Raw genomic sequence first — 18,670 nt, 5'->3', positions numbered from 1 at the left:
GACTGCATTTCAGTGAGACAGTCCCTGGGGTGGGGGTGATGGAAGGGGTATGGCGTTCTGTCTATCCAACTATAAAGTATTTGGCATTATAGAGGGATGGATGAGGCTCCCCAAATGGGGGAGACCACTGAGAAAATACATAGAAAACAAAAAGGCACACAATTCTGCCTTCCTTTCTTAGTGCCTCAGCCCCTCCTCTGGACTGTGATGAATATGGGACAGCCCGGGTCTGGGAGGATATTTTTTTTCATAATATTAGGTCTCATCATCTTCCTGACATCAAAGGCAATGAGGGTTGCCCTTGATGGATTTAGAATTGGAAGTTGGGGCCTATCTGTGTGACCTTGGATAAGTCACAACCTTTCAGGGGCTTGGTATTTTCATCTATACAGTGGGTTTGGAGGGGTTTGGGGTTTGGGGTTTGGACTAGATTGTTTCTAAAATCTCTTCTGGATATGTGTATAATTCCATGATCTTTAAAAAGGATGACTATAGGTCCTTTACAATAAAGATGCCACTCACAGTCTGCTGGGCTCCTAGTTCAAAATCTTGTTTTGGTTGTTAAACAAAGATTTTTATTTGGAGTTGCCAGGCCAGCAACTTGCTGAAGGATTAGAACAGATCTGGAGACTTTAAAATTCAAAAGTTGGGCTTGGCATCAGGAAGACCTGAGTTCAAATCTGAGCTCAGACATTTACTAGCTTTGTAACCTTGGGAAGTGAATTAATCCTGTTTACCTCAGTTTCCTCATCTGTAAAATGAGCTGGAGTAGGAAATTACAAATCACTTCAGCATTTTTACCAAGAAAATTCCAAATGGTTCATAAAGAGTAGGACACAATTGAAATAACTGAATAGCAACAATGACAAAATCTCTAAGCCCTGAGAGTTTACCTTACTTAAAGTCACCTAGTAACCTGATAGCTTTCTGGGACAGGAAGCTAACTTTCCTAGCTCTAGGTCTAGGATTCCTTCCATTGTACCATCATGTTTCCTCACAGTTCAGATTAGGCTTTTGAGAGGAGGCAAAGAGAAACTGCTTTCTAGGGTCCTTTGAAGTCCATTCTCTTCAAATCGAATATGATGTCAGTTTTGGTAACTTTGACCTCCAAATGAAGCAGTTAGTGGTGAGCCAGGAAGATTTAAATTGGAATATGACCTCAGACCCTTCCTCGCTGTGTGATCTTGGGCAAATCACTTAACCTCTGTTTGCCTCAGTTTGCTCCTGTGTAAAATGGGGATAATAATGGTGCCTACTTCCCAGGGTTGTTGTGAGGATCAAATGAGAAAATAATTGTAAAAAAGTGCTTAACATAGAGTTTGGCACCTACTAGATGTTATAAAAATATCTGTTCCTGCCCTCTCTAAATGCCTTAAGGACAGTTTGGCCTAAGAGATTTGGGGGAGATACATAAAGTCATTACACTTGGTTTAAAATTAGGGAAGCTCTTTCACAGAAATGGTTTGAATGGAGGAGAATCAATGAATCCACAAATATTTATTAAACACCTCTGTATTTCAGGTACTATGCTACTTTCCGGGGATACAAAGAATGTTAAAAATACACCTTTCTCTCAAGGAGTTTACCTTCTCACAGGAGAGACAGCATGTATAGAAATAGGTACATATAAGACATATACAAAATATATGGAAGATAGTTTTAGAGGGGAAAGCTCTATGGACTTGGGAGTGGGGAAAAACCCAGGAAAGATCTCCAGAAGGTAGCACTGGAGTTGTCCTTTTTTTTTTTTTGGTTGGATCTCCCCATTTTTTTCTAAACTAGCAGCACAGCAGCTACTCAAGGGCCTGATAGTCTTAAGAGCTTTGACCTGATTGACCTACTCAGTTTTTACCATCTTCCCCCAGGGAGGGGAAGAAAGGGATCACACTTCAGAGATGTCTTCTTATAGTTGGAGTCAAAATTTGTTCTTTGAGTCCTTAGCTCAGGCTGGATGTACCCTAGGTTCCCATGTGGGGTATTCCTCAGGGACAGTCAGAGTTACCTCCAGAAGTGTTTTTGCTTCCTGGTCCAAGTGATTTTTTTTTTCATTTTTGTTTTCATCATTACATTGATGTAAGACTTAGTGCTTAACCAATGCATGCAACTCAGAACTCTGGAGGTTGAGATCTGTTAGCTTTAGCATCCTGGTTGCTGAGATTATAGACCACCACACCAGATTTCAGGAAGCCAGGGAAACCAAAAGGCAGAGGTGAGGAAGGAGAGGGTCCCAAAGCATGGAGGACAGCCAGAGTAGGAATTAGTATATGAAGTATGAGAAGGAATAAGTAGGATGAGATTGCTGGGCTTTAACTGTATGGAGGAGAGTGAAATATAAGAAGAATGGAAAGGAAGGAAGATGCCTAGCATAGGGCTTGCTATTTGACCAAGGAGGTAATAGGGAGAAAAGGAATTTTTTGAATGGAGGTGGTGGTGCTGATGGTGACAAAAATCAAACCTGCACTTTAGGAAAATCATTTTGGCAGTTATGTGAAGGAAAGATTGGTTGAAGCAGGGAGGCCAATTAAAAGGCTATTAAAATGGTCTGTGCAAGAGGTAATGAAGCTCTGAATTAGGATGGTGGTTATATGAGTGAGACAATGGGGCTATAGAGTAGAAATGTTGGGAAGAAAGAAACAGCAAGATTTGACAACTGACTGGATACACAGACCAAGTGAGAATAAGGATGACAGTGAGGTTGTTATTGTGGGTGACTCAGTGGACAGTGGTGACTTGGAGAGTAAAAGGGAAGCTTAGAAGAGGAGTAGATTTGGGGAAATGTGAATTATCTTTTAGACATGTTAAGTTGAAGATGCCCCTGGGAAAGCCAGTTTGAAATGTTGAAGAGGCAGTTAATGATATTGGACTGAAACTCAGGAGAAAAACTAGAGCTAGATATTGAGATCTCAGAATCATCTACATAAGGATGATTGAACTCATGAGGGCTGATGAGATCATCAAGTAAGAGAGGAGGACTCTAGAAAGAACCTTGAAAGATCCCTAAATCCAGGGAGGTATGTGGATGAAGATTTAGCCAAAAATGGCAACTAGGTGGCATAGTGGAGTCCAAAAGACCTTAGTTTGACATTGTGCCAAGTCACTTAAACTCTCAGACTTAGTTTCTCCAGCAGTTAAATGGGGATAATACTAGTATCCAAGACATAGTTATTGTGAGGAACAAAAAAAGACATTGCATGTAAAATGCTTTGCCAACCTTAAAGAACTATATAAATGTTAATTATTGTTGTTCTTATTACCATTACACAGAGCAGTCAGACCCTTAAGAGAACCAAGTAAGAGCTGTATCAGGAAACCCCAGAGAGGAGAGGATTGTTAACGGTGACAAAAGCTGCTAAAAGGTCAAGAAGGATGAGGATTAAGAAAAGGTCATTAGACCAGGCAATTAAGAGAGCATCTTCTACCTACTTTCATATTCTACATGGAAATGGAAGTGAGATAAACCCTGTTAATAATTTTCTGGAGAAGGGATGTTGGACTGCTGGACTCACGTTCTTTTCCCCCAGGGTCATATTCTAAGAACTCGCTTAAAAGTCAGCAGGTGGAGCTGGATTGCTGTGTCAGAGACCCCTCTCTTGTGGAAAAAAAAATGAAATCCTAAAATATTTAGCGACAATGGTGGTAGAAAAACTTGAGCGATACGGTGTTATAGGCTCTAAAACAATTAAATACAAACCAGCTTCTTTGCAGAAATGTTTTATTGCACCTGCCGACAGGAAGGGAAAGGGTCGTATCCTCGTGCATGGGACCTAGGAAAAGATGTGGGAATCACACTTCAGAGGTGCCTTCAAAGTTGGCCCCTCAGCTACAGGACCTCGGCGCGTGCTGGAAGTGCCCCGGAGCACCAGCCTGGGAGCTCCTTAGGAGGAACCAGTACTGCCTCCAGGAGTGTCCCTCTCCCCTGACCCTACTGTGTTTTTCGGAGGGTGGATGCATCAGGGGCTGGTGGGCGCTAGGGGGTGCTCCATGCTCCCCCCGACCCCCCCCCCCCCAACAAATAGGGCTTAACTGGGGAAGACTCTCTCCTCTGAGAGTGGGTGGGTGGGGGGAGTGAAAATTAAAATAACGCAGTCCAAAGCCGGTCCGGCGGGCGGCGGTAGCGCCCCCTCTCCCTGTTTCCCTCCTCCTCTCCTCGGGGGTCACTCTGTCCCTCCCCCCTCCTCTCTCCTCTTCCTCCTCCTCCTGGGGAGTCAGGCACTGGCTGCGATTGCTCCCTCTCTGCAGCTCGCGTCAGTTTCCCTCTCCCGAGGCTGGAGCAGCAGCAGTGGTAGCAGCAGCGACTCTAGCAGCAGCGGCCGCAGCAGCAGCACAGGAGGCAGAGGCGGCAGAAGCGGCGTCTACGGCAGCTGCAGCCCCAGCTCTCTGGGTTCCCCGTCTCGGGGCGCGCTGTCCTCCCGCCCCGGTCCCCTCCGCGTTCCCTGCGCTTGTCCTGGAGCGCCCGGGGCTGAGCGGCGCCACCGCGCGCCCCAACTCCCCCTGGCCACGGTCAGGGACGCCCTGCCCAAGCCGCTCCCCCCCGGGCAGAGGACCCTGGCTGCCCGGGGGCATCCTCTGTCGGGGAAGCGGGGCGGGACCATGAGGAGGCTGAACCGCCGCCTGACTCTCACTCTCTTAGGGGTGCTCTGGATCGCAGCGCTGCTGCTCCTTTGGGGAGTCCAGAGGAAGTTGGAGGTGGCACCGAGACCCGAAGGGCAGACCCCCAAGGTAGGCAGCTGGAGAGATCGGGGTAAGGGCAGGCAGTGAGAGCGCTGCTGGCCCGTGGGCAGGGGGCACTAGGTGGGGTGGGCTCGGTTTTCGGGCTTGTGGGGTCCTGAGCTGGCCCGCAAAGTTGCTGGACAAGACTGCAACTGTTGGATATTTCCGATTTTAAATAGCCCAAGGGAATCTTCTGACGTGTGTGTGTGTGTGTGTGTGTGTGTGTGTGTGTGTGTGTGTTGTGTTGTGTATATGTACTGTCCTCAGTGCGTGGGTTACATGGACCCAGGCTCTGTGGCAAAGTGTGGTCACAACTTTTTCTGTCGCGCATCCCCCGGGCACTGGAGGACCTACTCCTGACCCGGAGCTGAGGATGGAGAAAAGAAGGGTGAGAGGGCTGCCCAAATAAGCCGGCCCCTAGAGGTGAACGGTGTGGCGGCTGTCTTGACGAATCGGGTCTCCCATTAACCTCGGATTCTGTCTTCACTGGCTATTAAAACTGCCCTAGTGAAGAGACTCCGGGATGGTCTCCTATCCTGCCAAACAACTCTCAAAATCAGTGCTTGGAAGGTGACCGAATTGGGCGAGGGTTAGGGGCGCAGAGCCTCTGTTGTGATTGCTTCTCTCTTCTTCTTTATCCATTGCTTTGTCACTCCCTTCCTAAAATCTGCTTCAGGACCCCTGCAGCTGTTAGACTTGGAAGTGAAATATGCATACCTGCTCCATACTTCACAAAATATCAACTGCAAATAGAGATCGACTTATCTTGTTAGGGAGTAGGGAAAATCTCAGTGCAGTGCAGGTGGCTCTTCCACTCTAAGTCCCTTCAGTTCACTTGACAGGAGCCAGGTCCCTCCTTTCCCTCTGCCCTCATCTGCCCTCCAGTCTCCAGACTAGTGAGTCCAGCTTCCTCCCAGTCACTTTTGCCACTTCTCAGAAAGGGCTGAAGAATAAGGATGAATTCCTTTGGGGAGTGATTATTCAGGCCAGCCAGCCAACAGCATGTTTTAAACTACCCTTTGTGTTCAGAACTGCCTAGTGGGTGCTGTGGGGAGATAAACAAACAAACAAATGGATAAGTGTGTGGTGTGTGTGAGTGTGTGTTTGTGTATGTACAGCGGTCCCACTATGATGGAACTTTCAATCTAATAGAGCAGGCAGGAGAAACACCTGGACAAAGAATCTGAGCCTAGGGAGTTGACAAAGCTACCCCTCACTTGCAAAGCCCAACCTCTCAGCTCCATTCCCCTCCACCCTTCTCCAAGGGGGTAATTCTTTTTATCATAAAGATGTTGTTGCTATGCATTGATCACTGGAGTTTTTCTTCTTTTCCCCAGGTTGTTCTTTTGCTCCTTGTAATGTAGTTAATGATGCCTGCAGGGACCTGAACTTTCTCAGATTTGCTTTGTACTTCATTACCTTAAGCTTGCATGTAATCAGCCCTTGTCCCCCTTCCTTAATTCTTCTGTTTTACAACTCTCTCTTTGTCTCTGCCTCAATCTCTCTGTCTTTCTGTCTCTCCCTCTGTTATTGTCTCTTCTCTGTCTCTGTCTTTTGTCTGTCCTCTTCTTTCCTCTCTCTCTGTCCTTTTTCTTCCCTTCCTCTTCTTTCTTCCTCTCCTCTCTTTTCTCCTCTTGTCCCCTCCTCTTTCCTCTTTTCTTTCAGATTTATTTTGATAATTCCTATGTTTTGTTCTGTTATTTATTTCTTGTTGCTGTCCCCCCCCCCCATTCTTTTCTTCCTCTTTCCTTCTTGGCTCCTCATATCACTTCATAACTAGAGAGATTTTCCTTCCCTTCTCTCATGCCTGCTTTCTACTGCTTTTCTATTTCCCATTTTGACATCTTCCACAGTGTTCCTGTCATTAAAAAAAATTCTCACGTTTTATTAAATCCCCTCCTTTTGGGTTTCTCATTTTCCCTCCTCTTTTCTCTTTCTTATATGTGAATGACTGTGACCTTGGACAAATCACTTCACTCCTCAATGCCTGCTTCCCTTATCTCTTAAATGAGGAGGCTGGACTAAATGATGGCTGAAGCCTCTTTCAGACCTTAAGACTCTATGGCTGTCCTGTGAATCTTTGTGTGAGTTTATGTATGGCAGGTGACTGCTCCTATTTATACATATATATGAGATTGTGGCAGTTTTGATGGGACTAGAACAGTTGAATTTACAGTGACTGGTCTGTACATTTTGGCTACACAGTGGGAACCCTAAAGATGCCAGTTGTTTAGCTTTCAGACCCATGGAAACATTTGGATTCCAACCTCCTTGCTTGTCCTTTTCAAATCCCTGCCTGGCGAAAAGGGGCTGAGGGTAGGCAGTTGTTTATAATAAAAAGAAGCTCTGGAAAGATGTTTAAGGCTTTCCTAACATTAGATGCCAGGCCTGCTTGCTTTCTAACCCCTACCAGCAACTAGAACGCCTGCTTTGGGAAGAGACTTCTGCATCAGTGATTTGTTTTACCTTCCCCATCCCTGAGCTCCTTCCCAGGATTGCCCTGACCTGGTTATGATCTTTCTTGGAACCAAATGTTTTCAGGAATGGTCAGTGGGACTTCAGCACTCAGGACTACCCCATGACTTAGCAAAAATCAATTTCCCTCTCTGTTTCAGCTTTCTCATTTGTAAAATGAGGCAGGTCATGCATTTAGTAGTCCCAACTTACAACTTTTGAAAGTCTGTATCTGTGAGCTGTTAGTAGGAGAGAGAGGAGGATAGGTCTGTGTCCTCCAAACTATGGCAGAGAAACCAAGAGAGGCCTTCCCTCAAAGGAGAGAAACTGCCTTAAAGGGTACAGAAGACTGATTATCTGTGCACCTTGGGAGAGAGATAGTTGAGGTTGTCAGGGACTATTAAATTGTAGGTAGTAGGCTGTGTGGCCAAATGGTTAAGGTTGCCTAATGGGATGGGGGAAAACTGAAAAGTGTGGGAGAAATCCTATAGGGACATTAATCAGTGACTCAGGAATAGATTCTGATTGCTAGCTCAGAGACTGTTTCCTGACCAATGGGAGTCTTATCAGCCTCAGATGGGAAAATTTGCTTATTAGAGGAAAATAGTATAGATTTTTTGAATGAATTCAGGACTCCAGGCTTTCATGCTGAGTGCTTATTCATAATTGCAGGGAAAAGTCTTACTTTGCACTTGTAAAGACCTGAGGAGTTTTCCATTCCTCAATCTCTCCCCTGTTCTCTTTTATAGTGGACTCAGTTTATTTGTCAAAGCAGAATGTAGTCAACCTATCATTACTGGAATCCAGGAGACACGAGAGTCCTGGAAGGATCCTTAGAAATTGTGTTGTCTAATCCTCTCATGTGACAGATGAAGAAACTGAAGACTTTGGGGGTGAAATGGTTTATACAAAAGAAATGCAGTTCAAGAAGAGGATTTGTGAGGAGGTGTTGTGTGGAAAGACCATTAAAATGAAGAGTTAAAGGACTGGAGTTTAAACCTTGACTTTGGAACTAAACTTGCCTGTGTGATCTTGGATCAATCATTTACTTCTTTATAGAGCAAAGAGGTTAGATCACATGGCTTCTAAGGTCTCCTTCATTCTTTAGGTCTGTGATTTTTGAGGCTTCATGTATTGGCTGGAGGTTGGACCAATAGGTCTCTAAATCTAAGCTTTTCCCCTCTAGAGTTTTAAGCAGCTCTAAAGCCCTTTCTTTTTCTTTTCTTTTTACTTAAAAAAAAAACCCTTATCTTTTGTCTTAGAATCTTGGTAAGGTGCAGGCAATTAGGGTTAAATAAGGGTCATGTAGTTAGAAATGTCTGAGGCCAGATTTAAACCCAGGACTTCCAGTTGCCAGGTCTGGCTCTCTATCTACTGAAGCACCTAACTGCCCCTCACCTTTCAGTATGAATGTGGTACATAGTGAATATGGTTTGGTGGGAGGCCCATGTTCTTTTCTTTGGAAGTTTTATGGACCTGCTTTCTTTACCTAACCGTTGGGAAGAATAAGGTGAACCTGAGTATAAGTAAAAACTCTCTCCATTCATTATCTAAGTTATGTGCAGAGGATAAACAGTCTTTGTGATTAAAAAAAAGCTTATTGGATTTGTTTAATGTGCTATGAACAAGTCTAGGTAAAGATTTTAAAAGTATACTATTATTTGAATTGGTCTTTTGGTGTTTTCATTTTTTATCCTTTCCATCTTAACCAATCTCAAATTTCTAATTGAAGATGGAGCATAATAGAATTTGAAATGTTTGTGTAAACTGTGTCTTAATGATGAGCAAGCATTGTGGGACCAAAAAAAGGAAAGAGAGAATGTTGCTACTATTTCTCCAACTTTGCTATCATTTGTTTTCAATTTGGGTAACTTAAAAAACATGAATTAAAAAAAAATCTTTTTTTTTTTGTTCCAGTAAACCAAATTTACTTTGGGACTTAGTAAAAGTAAAAGAATTTTAGCCTTGAGGATAATTGAATTTTTTTTTAGAAGCCAATGGGAATTTAAAGACAAACTGACATGCTGTGGGCCTTTGGAAATATACTTAGTCTTTATTAAAATATATAGCCAATACTGTTATAAAAATTCTTTCTATGCATGAGGTACTCATATGGCGCTATTATTAAATTATTTCATTTAATAAGATAACTTCTATTCCCAGAATCCACACCCTCCTGTTATTATCCTTATTTTGCTGATAAACTGAGTCTCAGAAGAGCTCAAGCTAGTCAGCCTCATATATTAGTGGTTCTACTGGCAGCAAAGCCTAACAACAACTCTATTACTTCTATTATATAGGCTTCCTCTTCCAAGTCCTCTGTCTCTGGCATGGGGGCTGTGCCTATGCAAAGATATGGAGGCAGGAAATAGGAAAGTACAAATAAACTAGTTTGTTTTACATATCCAGAGGACATTGGGCAAATTATTAATTTCCAAAGGTAAGCTGGAACCGGGATGTAATGGATTTTCAATGCCACACAGGAGAAGATATATTTTATCTTAGAGATTAAATAGGGGATCACAGAAACTTTTTAAATAAGGGAGTAACCTGATCATCTCCATCCTTTAAGAATATCCGTTTTGAAGCTGCTTAGGGGACAGATGGGAGAGAAGAGAGAGTAAGGGCAGAGAGACCAGTTCCAAGACTGTTTGTTGCATAAAGGCTGGAAGTAGAAAGTAGGTTGTGGTTTGACTGTAGAAAAGGGGACAGATATGGAATGTTGTGGTTGTAAAATCACCAGCTGTCTAGGGATGGGAACTGAATGAGAATAAAGGTGGAGGGTGATTTCTAAGTTAGAAATATGGGCGAGGGAAGGATTGGGGTGCCCTTCTCAGAAATAGTCCCAATTTTTCAAGAACCAATTAAAATCCTCATCTGTCCAGAGTGGGTGTTGGATGAAAACCTGGCTAAGATCCCTTCCAGCTCTACATCCTACAATCCCATGAAAGCTTGCTACCTTCATGAAAGGAAACTGTGCTGTAGTGGAGAGAGCAAACAATGAGCAGAATTGGAATTAGAGGAATTGGCTCTGAATCTTTGCTAATTAATTCCTGTGTGATTTGGGGCAAGTGACTTAACTTCTCTGGACTTCAATTTCCTTTTTTGTAAAAATAAAATGTTTGTTGAATTGAATTGGTCCTTAGTAGTCTCAGTTCTATGACCTGTAAGATCCATTAAAACAAACAAATAAAAAACAACCTTTGGTCTTAGAGAAGAGTGGTAAAGGCTAGGTAGTTGGGGCTAAGTGATTTGCCCAAAATCACAAAGCGTCTGAGGTTATATTTGAACCCAGGACCTCCCATCTCCAGACCTGATTCACACTCCACTGAGCCAGTGGCAGCTGCCTTAACCTGTAAGATCCTTGAGCGCTCCACGTCAGAGTAATTTCTCCTTTCAATTCTTTTAATACTATACTTGCTATGCTGATTACTCATTTGGGATGGTATCCTTTTATATGACAACATATTTCTCTTTTACTCTTTCATAGGTACATATGTTGTCTTCCTAGCTAGAGAATAATCTCCTTGAGGGCAGGTATTGAGGATGATATTTCTTTTTATTCAGGGGTATACTGGAGTCAGCTCTTAGGAATTCCTGGTGATTAAATTTTTAGTGTGAGCATTTTCTCCATAATAGTCAGCAAAGGCTACTAATCAAGGCTTGTTTTATTGTTTTGTTGATTGTCTAGGCTTAAGAAAGCGCAGGAGAAAAATTATAATGAAGATCCAATTTAAAATATGTCCTGTGTACATTTTCTTTCATAGAGAGCTGGTTGTTAAACATTTGACAGCACATCCTTGTTTGTATCTGCCCTCCCCCCCCAATATTTAGCACAATGCACCGTGTGAGGATATGATAAATAGATATTACTTGAGCTAGAAAGTTGTTTTTTTTAACCCTTGCCTTAAGTCTTAGAATCAATTTTATATTTTGGTTGTAAGGCAGAAAAGTTATAAAGGCTAGGCAATGAAGATTAAGTGACTTGCCCAGGGTCACACATCTAGGAAATGTCTGAGGCCATATATGACTTCCCATATCTAGGCTTGGCACTCAATTCACTGAGCCTCCTACCTGTCCCCTTAGCCTGAATGATTTCTGAAGAATTAGTCTCTTTCATTTTATATTTCTCCTTGCTAAAAAATCTAGACTTCTTTGCCTCAATTTTGCTTCTCTCCAGAACCTAGCACAATACTCGGCATAGAGTGGGAACTTAATACGTAACAGTTTATTGATTATTCTTAAATTTGTACTAACCAGCCTCTTCTGTAAACCATAATTGTTTCTATCACTCCAATTTTCTTTTTCTCCTAATTTTTCAGTTAAATAGGTCACATTTTTTTGAGAATCCTAAAAAGAAAAAAAGAAAAAACAAACAAACAAATAAGACACAAGAACAAAACCATGGTGTCATTTTGGGGGCAGAAAAAGAATAATCAAATTGAATCTGAGTCTTGCTATGACATCCTTTCTCTGAGAGCAGGGCAGATAGATGGTAAATCTATCCTCGAACTCTCTCTGAGCAGGATGACAAGTCATGGAAGGCAGAGGAATGAAGAATTCAACCTGCAGTCTTTAGGCATCTTTATGAATCTTTCCTAGAATGCTGAAGATAAGGGGGCATCCTTCCCCTTCCTAAGGACAGAATTAATATTGCCTTGAATGATATGGGCATCACAAGTGGGTGAGGAATCAAGAGAGTTGAGTTTAAATCCTGACTTTTTGTTCAATGAAAAGTACACAAAATTTGAAATCAGACCTGAGCTCAAACTCTGTCTCTGTTACTGCCTGTGCAACCATGAAAAAGTCATTCCATTTTTTCTGGGTGCCAGTTTCCTCATTTGTAAAGTGGGGAGAAAGCTGGATTTTAGGATCTTAAAGATCCTTTCTAGATCCAGTTCCTATGATCTCTCTACTTACCAGTTGATCTTAAATAATGTATTATAATCTGTTCATGAGATATTTATTTTTTCTTGTTGTTCAGTCATGTCTGACTCTCTGCGGTTTTGAGGTTTTCTTGGCAGAGATACTGGAGTAGTTTACCATTTCCTCCTCCAGTTCACTTAACAGATGAGGAACTGAGACAGACAGAGTTAAGTGACTTGCCCAGGGTCACATAGCTAGTAAGGGCTTGGGGCTAAGACAACTTAGGAAGAGTCTTTGGACTCCAGGTCAGGCATTCTATCCACTGTGCCACCTAGATGCCCCATTTATTGCTTACCCACCAAGTTAAAGTATGGTGGGAGTCAAGGACACGTTAACTCACAAAATTCTTCTAGGGCAGATATGTATCAAATACTTATGTTTGTATACATATACACCTGGACACAATACATACAATTATATACATATAAAATATATTATGATGTTAATAAATTGCACATATACATGTTTGCACATATGTGTTTTTGTATATATTGATCTCTATATCCATATTCATATATGTGTATTTATGAGGGGGTGCACACACACACACACATATATATATAAATATATATATATATATATAAATATATAAATATATATATATATATACCTATGTATTTGTGTATGTAGTTGCCTCACCCATTAGAATGTCAGCTTCTCCTGGAGACAGACAGTTTTCTTTTTCATCTTTGTATCTAAGCAGCTAAGTGATAGAGTGCATAGAGTACTAGACTAGGAGTTAAGATGATCCGAGTTCAAATCCAGCTCCAGTTACTAATTAGCTGTGTGACCCCAGGTAAGGCATTTATCCTCTCTCAAACTCAGTTTCCTCAAATCTAAAATGTGGATTATAAGCACCTTCATTGCATAGTTGTCATGAGGATAAAATGAGATAACATATATACAATGATTTTTAGACCTTAAAGTGCTGCATAAATGTTAGCTGTCACATATTCCCATCACTTACAGCAGCTCTTGTAACATAATAGGAGTTTAATAAAAAAATTGTTTATTGATTGGTGAGAATGGCCACTCCATAGACATAAAATCTGTGACCTGATTTCCCAAAGTTGTTTTAGTCCTTCTCAGGCTAGAGATTGAGTGGAGATGGATTTCTTTAATTGTCGATGGATGGTGAACCTCAAGGATTAAGAAACTCAGAATGCTAGAAGCCTTTAGTCTTATCTTAGTTTGACTTAAATGCCCTTTTACTTCCCAAAGAGTTGCTATGCTTGCTCTTTGGGCATTCATTGAGTCATATTCTTAAAAATAAAGAGATTAGAAGAAATTTTTAAGGTCCTCTAGCTGGTTCAATATTCTCATTTTTTTTTTCAGATAAGAAAACAGAAACTCAAAAACTTATTGAGTGCCCAAGGTCACAGATTTAGTAGCTGGTGAGTTTGGGACTTGAACTTTCAGTCCATTGAGTCTCTTTGAGTCCCAATTCAGGCTTTTTCCACCTCACCATGCTTCATTTTCCTGTCCTCAGTCAAACAGGCTGCTTTCTCTTCCCCATGCTTCTAACTATACCTCCTGTCATAGAGGTCCTCATCCCTCATATCTGTTCATTAGGACTCCAGGAACCTTAAAGGGTTTACCTTTTTTGAGGAGTTAATCAGGACATTGAAGAAGCACCATGTGGGGCAGAGAAATAGATTTCAGCTGTCTGTGGAGGTCAGACTCCTTTAACAAATTATACCTGAGGTTTACCTCCCAGTCAACATCTTCCCCTTTTTTGATTTCTTCATCCCAGTCGGAGGCATCCTTTCTTTCCCATGATACCATTTGTTCAATGTATTGTGAATTAGGAAGGGATTATAGAAGAAACATTAAAGATATTCTAAAAGTGAAAGCCAACCCTAAATAGGAATAGTATAATAATAATTATTATTATTATAATTCTAAACAGGAATGGTATAATAATAATTCTAAGTCTAAGCAGCAATAGTTTTAATAATAATAAAGGGAAGGATAGCAATAGTTGATATTCGTATAGTTTTTTCAGTTCCATAAAGCTCTTTATAAATATTATCTTGTTTAATCCTCACAATGACCCTGTGAGTGGGGGGCTCTGAGGAGATACTGATATATTGGAGGATTCTGCTTCACTGCTGACCAGTTATGATCTCCACTCTGCCACTTAACTAAAGGGTTAAGAACTGGGCTTATGATTTCATTGATCTAGGCAGCTCTGAGGTTGTTCATAGCACCGAGAAGTAACTTGCCCAGGGTCATACTTTCCTGGCTGGAGGTGAGGAGGCATCTGTCTATTACCTTTGTGCCTTATTACTTTTATAGTCCTGGGCAAATCACTTAACTTTCTGGCCCTCTGTTTTCTCTAAAATGAATGGGATGCTTTAGATGAAATATGGGGTCTCTTTAAGATCTCTAGTCTTGGGGGACCCATTTTTCAAATGAGGAAACTGAGACTTTGGAAGGTTCTTTTTGGACACAAGGGTAGTATGTATAAGAGGCAGGAAACATCTAGCCAGCTAAGTTTGATTCTCAGGTTCTAATTGCCTAAATGATTCTTCTCTCTCTAACTTCCAAAAAATATTATTTTACCGAGTCTATATGAGTCTAACAGGTTCAACTCATCCATGGAAGAATTTTTAAACCAAAGCCCTTTAGTTTGTATCTTGAATATTTGAATATTTTGTTTCTGATGTATGTCATCTTGCTACCATGTCATAACTTTTTTCCCATTCCCTTTTTTTTTTACCTTCCATCTTGGAGTCAATACTGTGTATTGGCTCCAAGGCAGAAGAGTGGTAAGGGCTAGGCAATGGGGGTCAAGTGACTTGCCCAGGGTCACACAGCTGGGAAGTGTCTGAGGCCAGATTTGAACCTAGGACCTCCTGTCTCTAGGCTTGGCTCTCAATCCACTGAGCAACCCAGATGCCCCCTTCCCATTCCCTTTTGCATTTTTTCATGAGATTATTGGAATTTGATAGCAGCCTGAACCACCCCCCCCACCTTCTTCCCTGGAGACTTCCATGATCCTTACCCTATCTTTTGTACATTTTTCTCACTGCCTCACTCATGAGCTTATATGATCCACTCTCTTACAGTCTTTTTATCCTCCGTTTTCACTTCCATGTCCATAGAATTACAGAATTTTTTGAACATTGGATGGGACCACAGGGCCATCTAATCCAACCCACACCTCAAAGGAATACTCACTAAAAAATACTGAATGAGTGTCCCCTTAAAGACTTCCAACAGGGCAGGGAACATATTACCTCTCTAGGAAACTCACTCCACTTTGGGGTAACCCTTAGAGTTAGGAAGTCATTCCTGACATCTGTCCTAACTCTACCTCTCTACAAATTCCACTCATTGATCCTGGCTACATCCTCTAGACCCAAGCTGAACAAATCTAGTCCTGACTCTATATGACAGCCTTTCAGATACAGTGGAATGAGTACTAGTTCCATAGACAAAGGCTCTTTGTTCAAATCCCTCCTCTGATACCTACTGTGTGATGTTGGGCAAGTCACTTAAACTCTTCTTTTTCTTATCTATAAAAAGAAGGTTGGACCAGTTGACCTCTGAAGTCCCATCTAACTTTAGGTTTATGAAATACTTTAAGAAAGCTCTCATGTCTCCTATGAGTCTTCTCTTCTCCAAGTTAAGCATTCCCAGTTCCCTTTACTTGATCTATAGAACATGAACCCAAGGCTCTTAACTATCCTGTTTGCCATTCGCTGCATGCTCTTAAGCTTATAAATATCCTCAAACTGCTTCCCAGATGGGAACACCATTCTTCAGAAGTGGTCTGATGAGGGCAGAGCACAGTGGGATCCCGGTGTCTTTATTCCTGTATGCTACCCTTCTCTTAATGAAGCCCTTATCGAAGCTCTCTTTGTGAAGGTCATATTATCTTGCCTCTTCATATCCTTTTTCAGAGTTAATGTACTATTTCTCCAGCATAGGATGTCCCAGTCCTATCTTTGCTGCAGCTAGACTCCAAGGTCATCTTCATAGATTTTGGTGACCTAGATTTCCTTCACTGCCCTGTCATCAGTTTGTCTCAAGACTTAGACAAGTTGCTTCTCTCTTCTTTGCTTTCTTTTGCTGTGAAAGACAGGGAACAATACTAGCATCTGTTTTCTACCTATTGGGAAGGTGTACTGCTAGGCTGTGAGTTTTGTGAAATGCTTGGGCAGACAGGTGGTGCAGTGGGTAGAGCATGCTGGACTTAGAACCCAGATAGATATGATTCCACATCCAATCTCAGATATCACCTGGTTGTGTGACCTGGATGAACCAGTTACCTTCCCTTAGCCTCAGTTTCTTTATCTGTAAAAGGAGGAAAATAATAGTACCTCCCTTCTGAAGTTGTTGTGAGGTTAAGGGTTTTTCAAGTCTCAAGCAATATAATGCTATTATTAATGAATGATTCCAGAGGGAAACTTCCTAGGGATCTCTTAACTATGCAGAAGGCACTCATCATTTCATTTCTTTTTTTTTTTAAAGTACTTTGCCAGAATCACTAGAGATGAAACAATGAAAGAGTTTCAAAGAACCCTCCAATTTTGAGTCCAAAGAGAAGAAATCCTTTGAGTTTCAGAGGAACACCCTCTCCTGGGGAATTCAGCATAAGTGTCCAACATTTACTTGCCATGGCATTTCTGAATGAGTGACCTGATGTGACCTTCTGGGATATGGCTGTCTTTGCTGCCCATGCAGCTGCTGCTTAAATGTAAAGCCCTGATAAACAGAGGAAGCCTAGTTGGGGAAAGGGACAGGGGAATTTTGTGTTGGGAGCCTTCCCTGAGCCACCTCCTGCTCTTCTAGCTCCAGAGGCAGGGAAAGTTTGGCTTAGAAAGGTCAGGAGGTAAGGCAGAGGCAAGACTGCTGGGTTTGCTATGCTGCCATCCTGGGAAGAAGGAAGGAGGAATGTTCTCTTCCAGAGCTAAACTGCCCAAGGTCAGGATTAATCTGCAATGAGACTTGCCTCATTGGTCACTGGAGATGAAATGACAGCTCTGAATGCATGGAAGCTCCTTAGAAAAGGAGATGCTTTGAGGAGATGTTCATTCACGGTGTGCTTCCCCAAATCTCTTGACTGCCAACCCCTTCCTGAACCCTGTTCTCCAAGATTATATTAGGGTCAAGAATGGGAAGCAATCAGGTCTCACTACTTCCTGGTTGCCCTTGATTTCTTGTACTTTTCTGTGCCATTTCACAGAGACAGGATCATGCACTTTAAAAAAAATCATTAAATTCCCCTCATATCACCTGTCTTACCATGATAACTAAAGAGGTCTTTCAAGGGAACATGGGAAGGCAGAAGCTCTTCCTAGTATTCTTGCCATTGAGTTTGAATCCAGAGATTCAGGGGTGGGGGAAAATGCATACTGAGCTGCCTTCTTTCTATTGATCCCCCTGTTCAAAACCCAATTTGCATCTCATTCCAAGGCACTAGAAAAGTGGAAAATATCTATAGAGCTTGTATAGTCTCCACATCTTTATATTCCCTCTCCAAAGAAGATAACTCAGCCCTCACTAAAGACTGGAAAACCAGGACTCTTTTTTTTTTCTGCTGGCTTGAATTGCAGATTTATATAGCTTCCCTTGTTCTTCTGTGAAAACTGCTATCATTCATTTTTTTCCCCAGCCACAATGAGACCAGTCGAATCAATTTTTATGCCCCTATCAGTTGCAGCAGTGAGCATGCAGGTACAATGGGATATAATAGAAGCAAAATTCCTTAATAACCATTGAAAAATTAATTGATCCCTGTACTTCAGTATTTTGTGGTCCATTTTTTTCAGATTATTTTGGGAATATCCTGGCCACATAGCCCACAGACTAATTAAGTCACCAAGATAATTGACTATTAATAGGGAGCTGCTGATAGCTACCAGCTGGATGCTGCTTGTGTCAGATAACTAAGCTTTGAAATCAAACTCAGGAGCCTTGTTTCTCCAAACTTCATGACTAAGTAGGTATTCATTATCAATTGACCCTTGAGATGCTGATATCTTAAAGACCTGCCTCAGTATTAGGTGTAAGCTTTTGATCTCACTCTGATATTGATCAGGTCAGGGGCTGTGTACTTGATCCAATCAGATGCAACTCTGGATGTCCTCTCTTGAAGCTCAGCCCTGAGTACTTAGTACTTAGTACTATCAGCCACCCCAAAGTGTGAACTAAGTCCTTATCTCAAGCCCAGACTAGAATTCCCTGGGCTGGGGTTCCAGACTTCTCCATAGGTTTGAAATTTCAAGGGGTATGGGTTGGCTTGTACCACTATTTGCCCAGGCAAGATCTCAGGGTCTGGATGTTGACTTCAGCATAGGTTCCTGAACTTCAGTCAGCAGATGTGGGGTGGGGGTATGTGACTTGCTCTTCCCTCCTTGCTACATGCTTCTCCCTGGCTCTGTTCTCCTCTCACTCTAGGGCCCCAGATGTTCTTTGCCTACATTTTGGGTTTTTCTTTTCTTGTTAGTTTTTTCCCTCTGTCTCCTTGTTGGTTCTTTCACTCCTGTATTTGTTTTGTGATAATATTTTAATCTTGGTCAGAGAGGAGTCTCATTGGGTACAGACCTGGTCTGGATTACTCTATCATCTT

At 41.9% G+C, this 18,670-nt stretch overlaps 1 protein-coding gene across 2 annotated transcripts in view; it reads left to right on the top strand.

Moving 5' to 3' along the window:
• The first annotated feature begins 4,078 nt into the window (after positions 1-4,078).
• GALNT14 (polypeptide N-acetylgalactosaminyltransferase 14) overlaps positions 4,079-18,670 on the top strand; it is a 364,372-nt gene continuing 349,780 nt past the window's right edge. The window contains exon 1 of one of the 2 annotated variants that reach the window (XM_016428013.2): positions 4,079-4,719. In XM_016428013.2, coding sequence (XP_016283499.1) covers positions 4,591-4,719 — 129 coding nt within the window. In that variant the 5' untranslated portion in view covers positions 4,079-4,590. The remainder of the gene's footprint in view (positions 4,720-18,670) is intronic. The other variant, XM_007476039.3, reaches the window with a different exon arrangement.

Source organism: Monodelphis domestica, chromosome 1 (genome assembly GCF_027887165.1).
Source record: "Monodelphis domestica isolate mMonDom1 chromosome 1, mMonDom1.pri, whole genome shotgun sequence".
Classification (NCBI taxonomy): domain Eukaryota; kingdom Metazoa; phylum Chordata; class Mammalia; order Didelphimorphia; family Didelphidae; genus Monodelphis; species Monodelphis domestica.
This window is presented reverse-complemented; position numbering and strand designations above follow the sequence as displayed.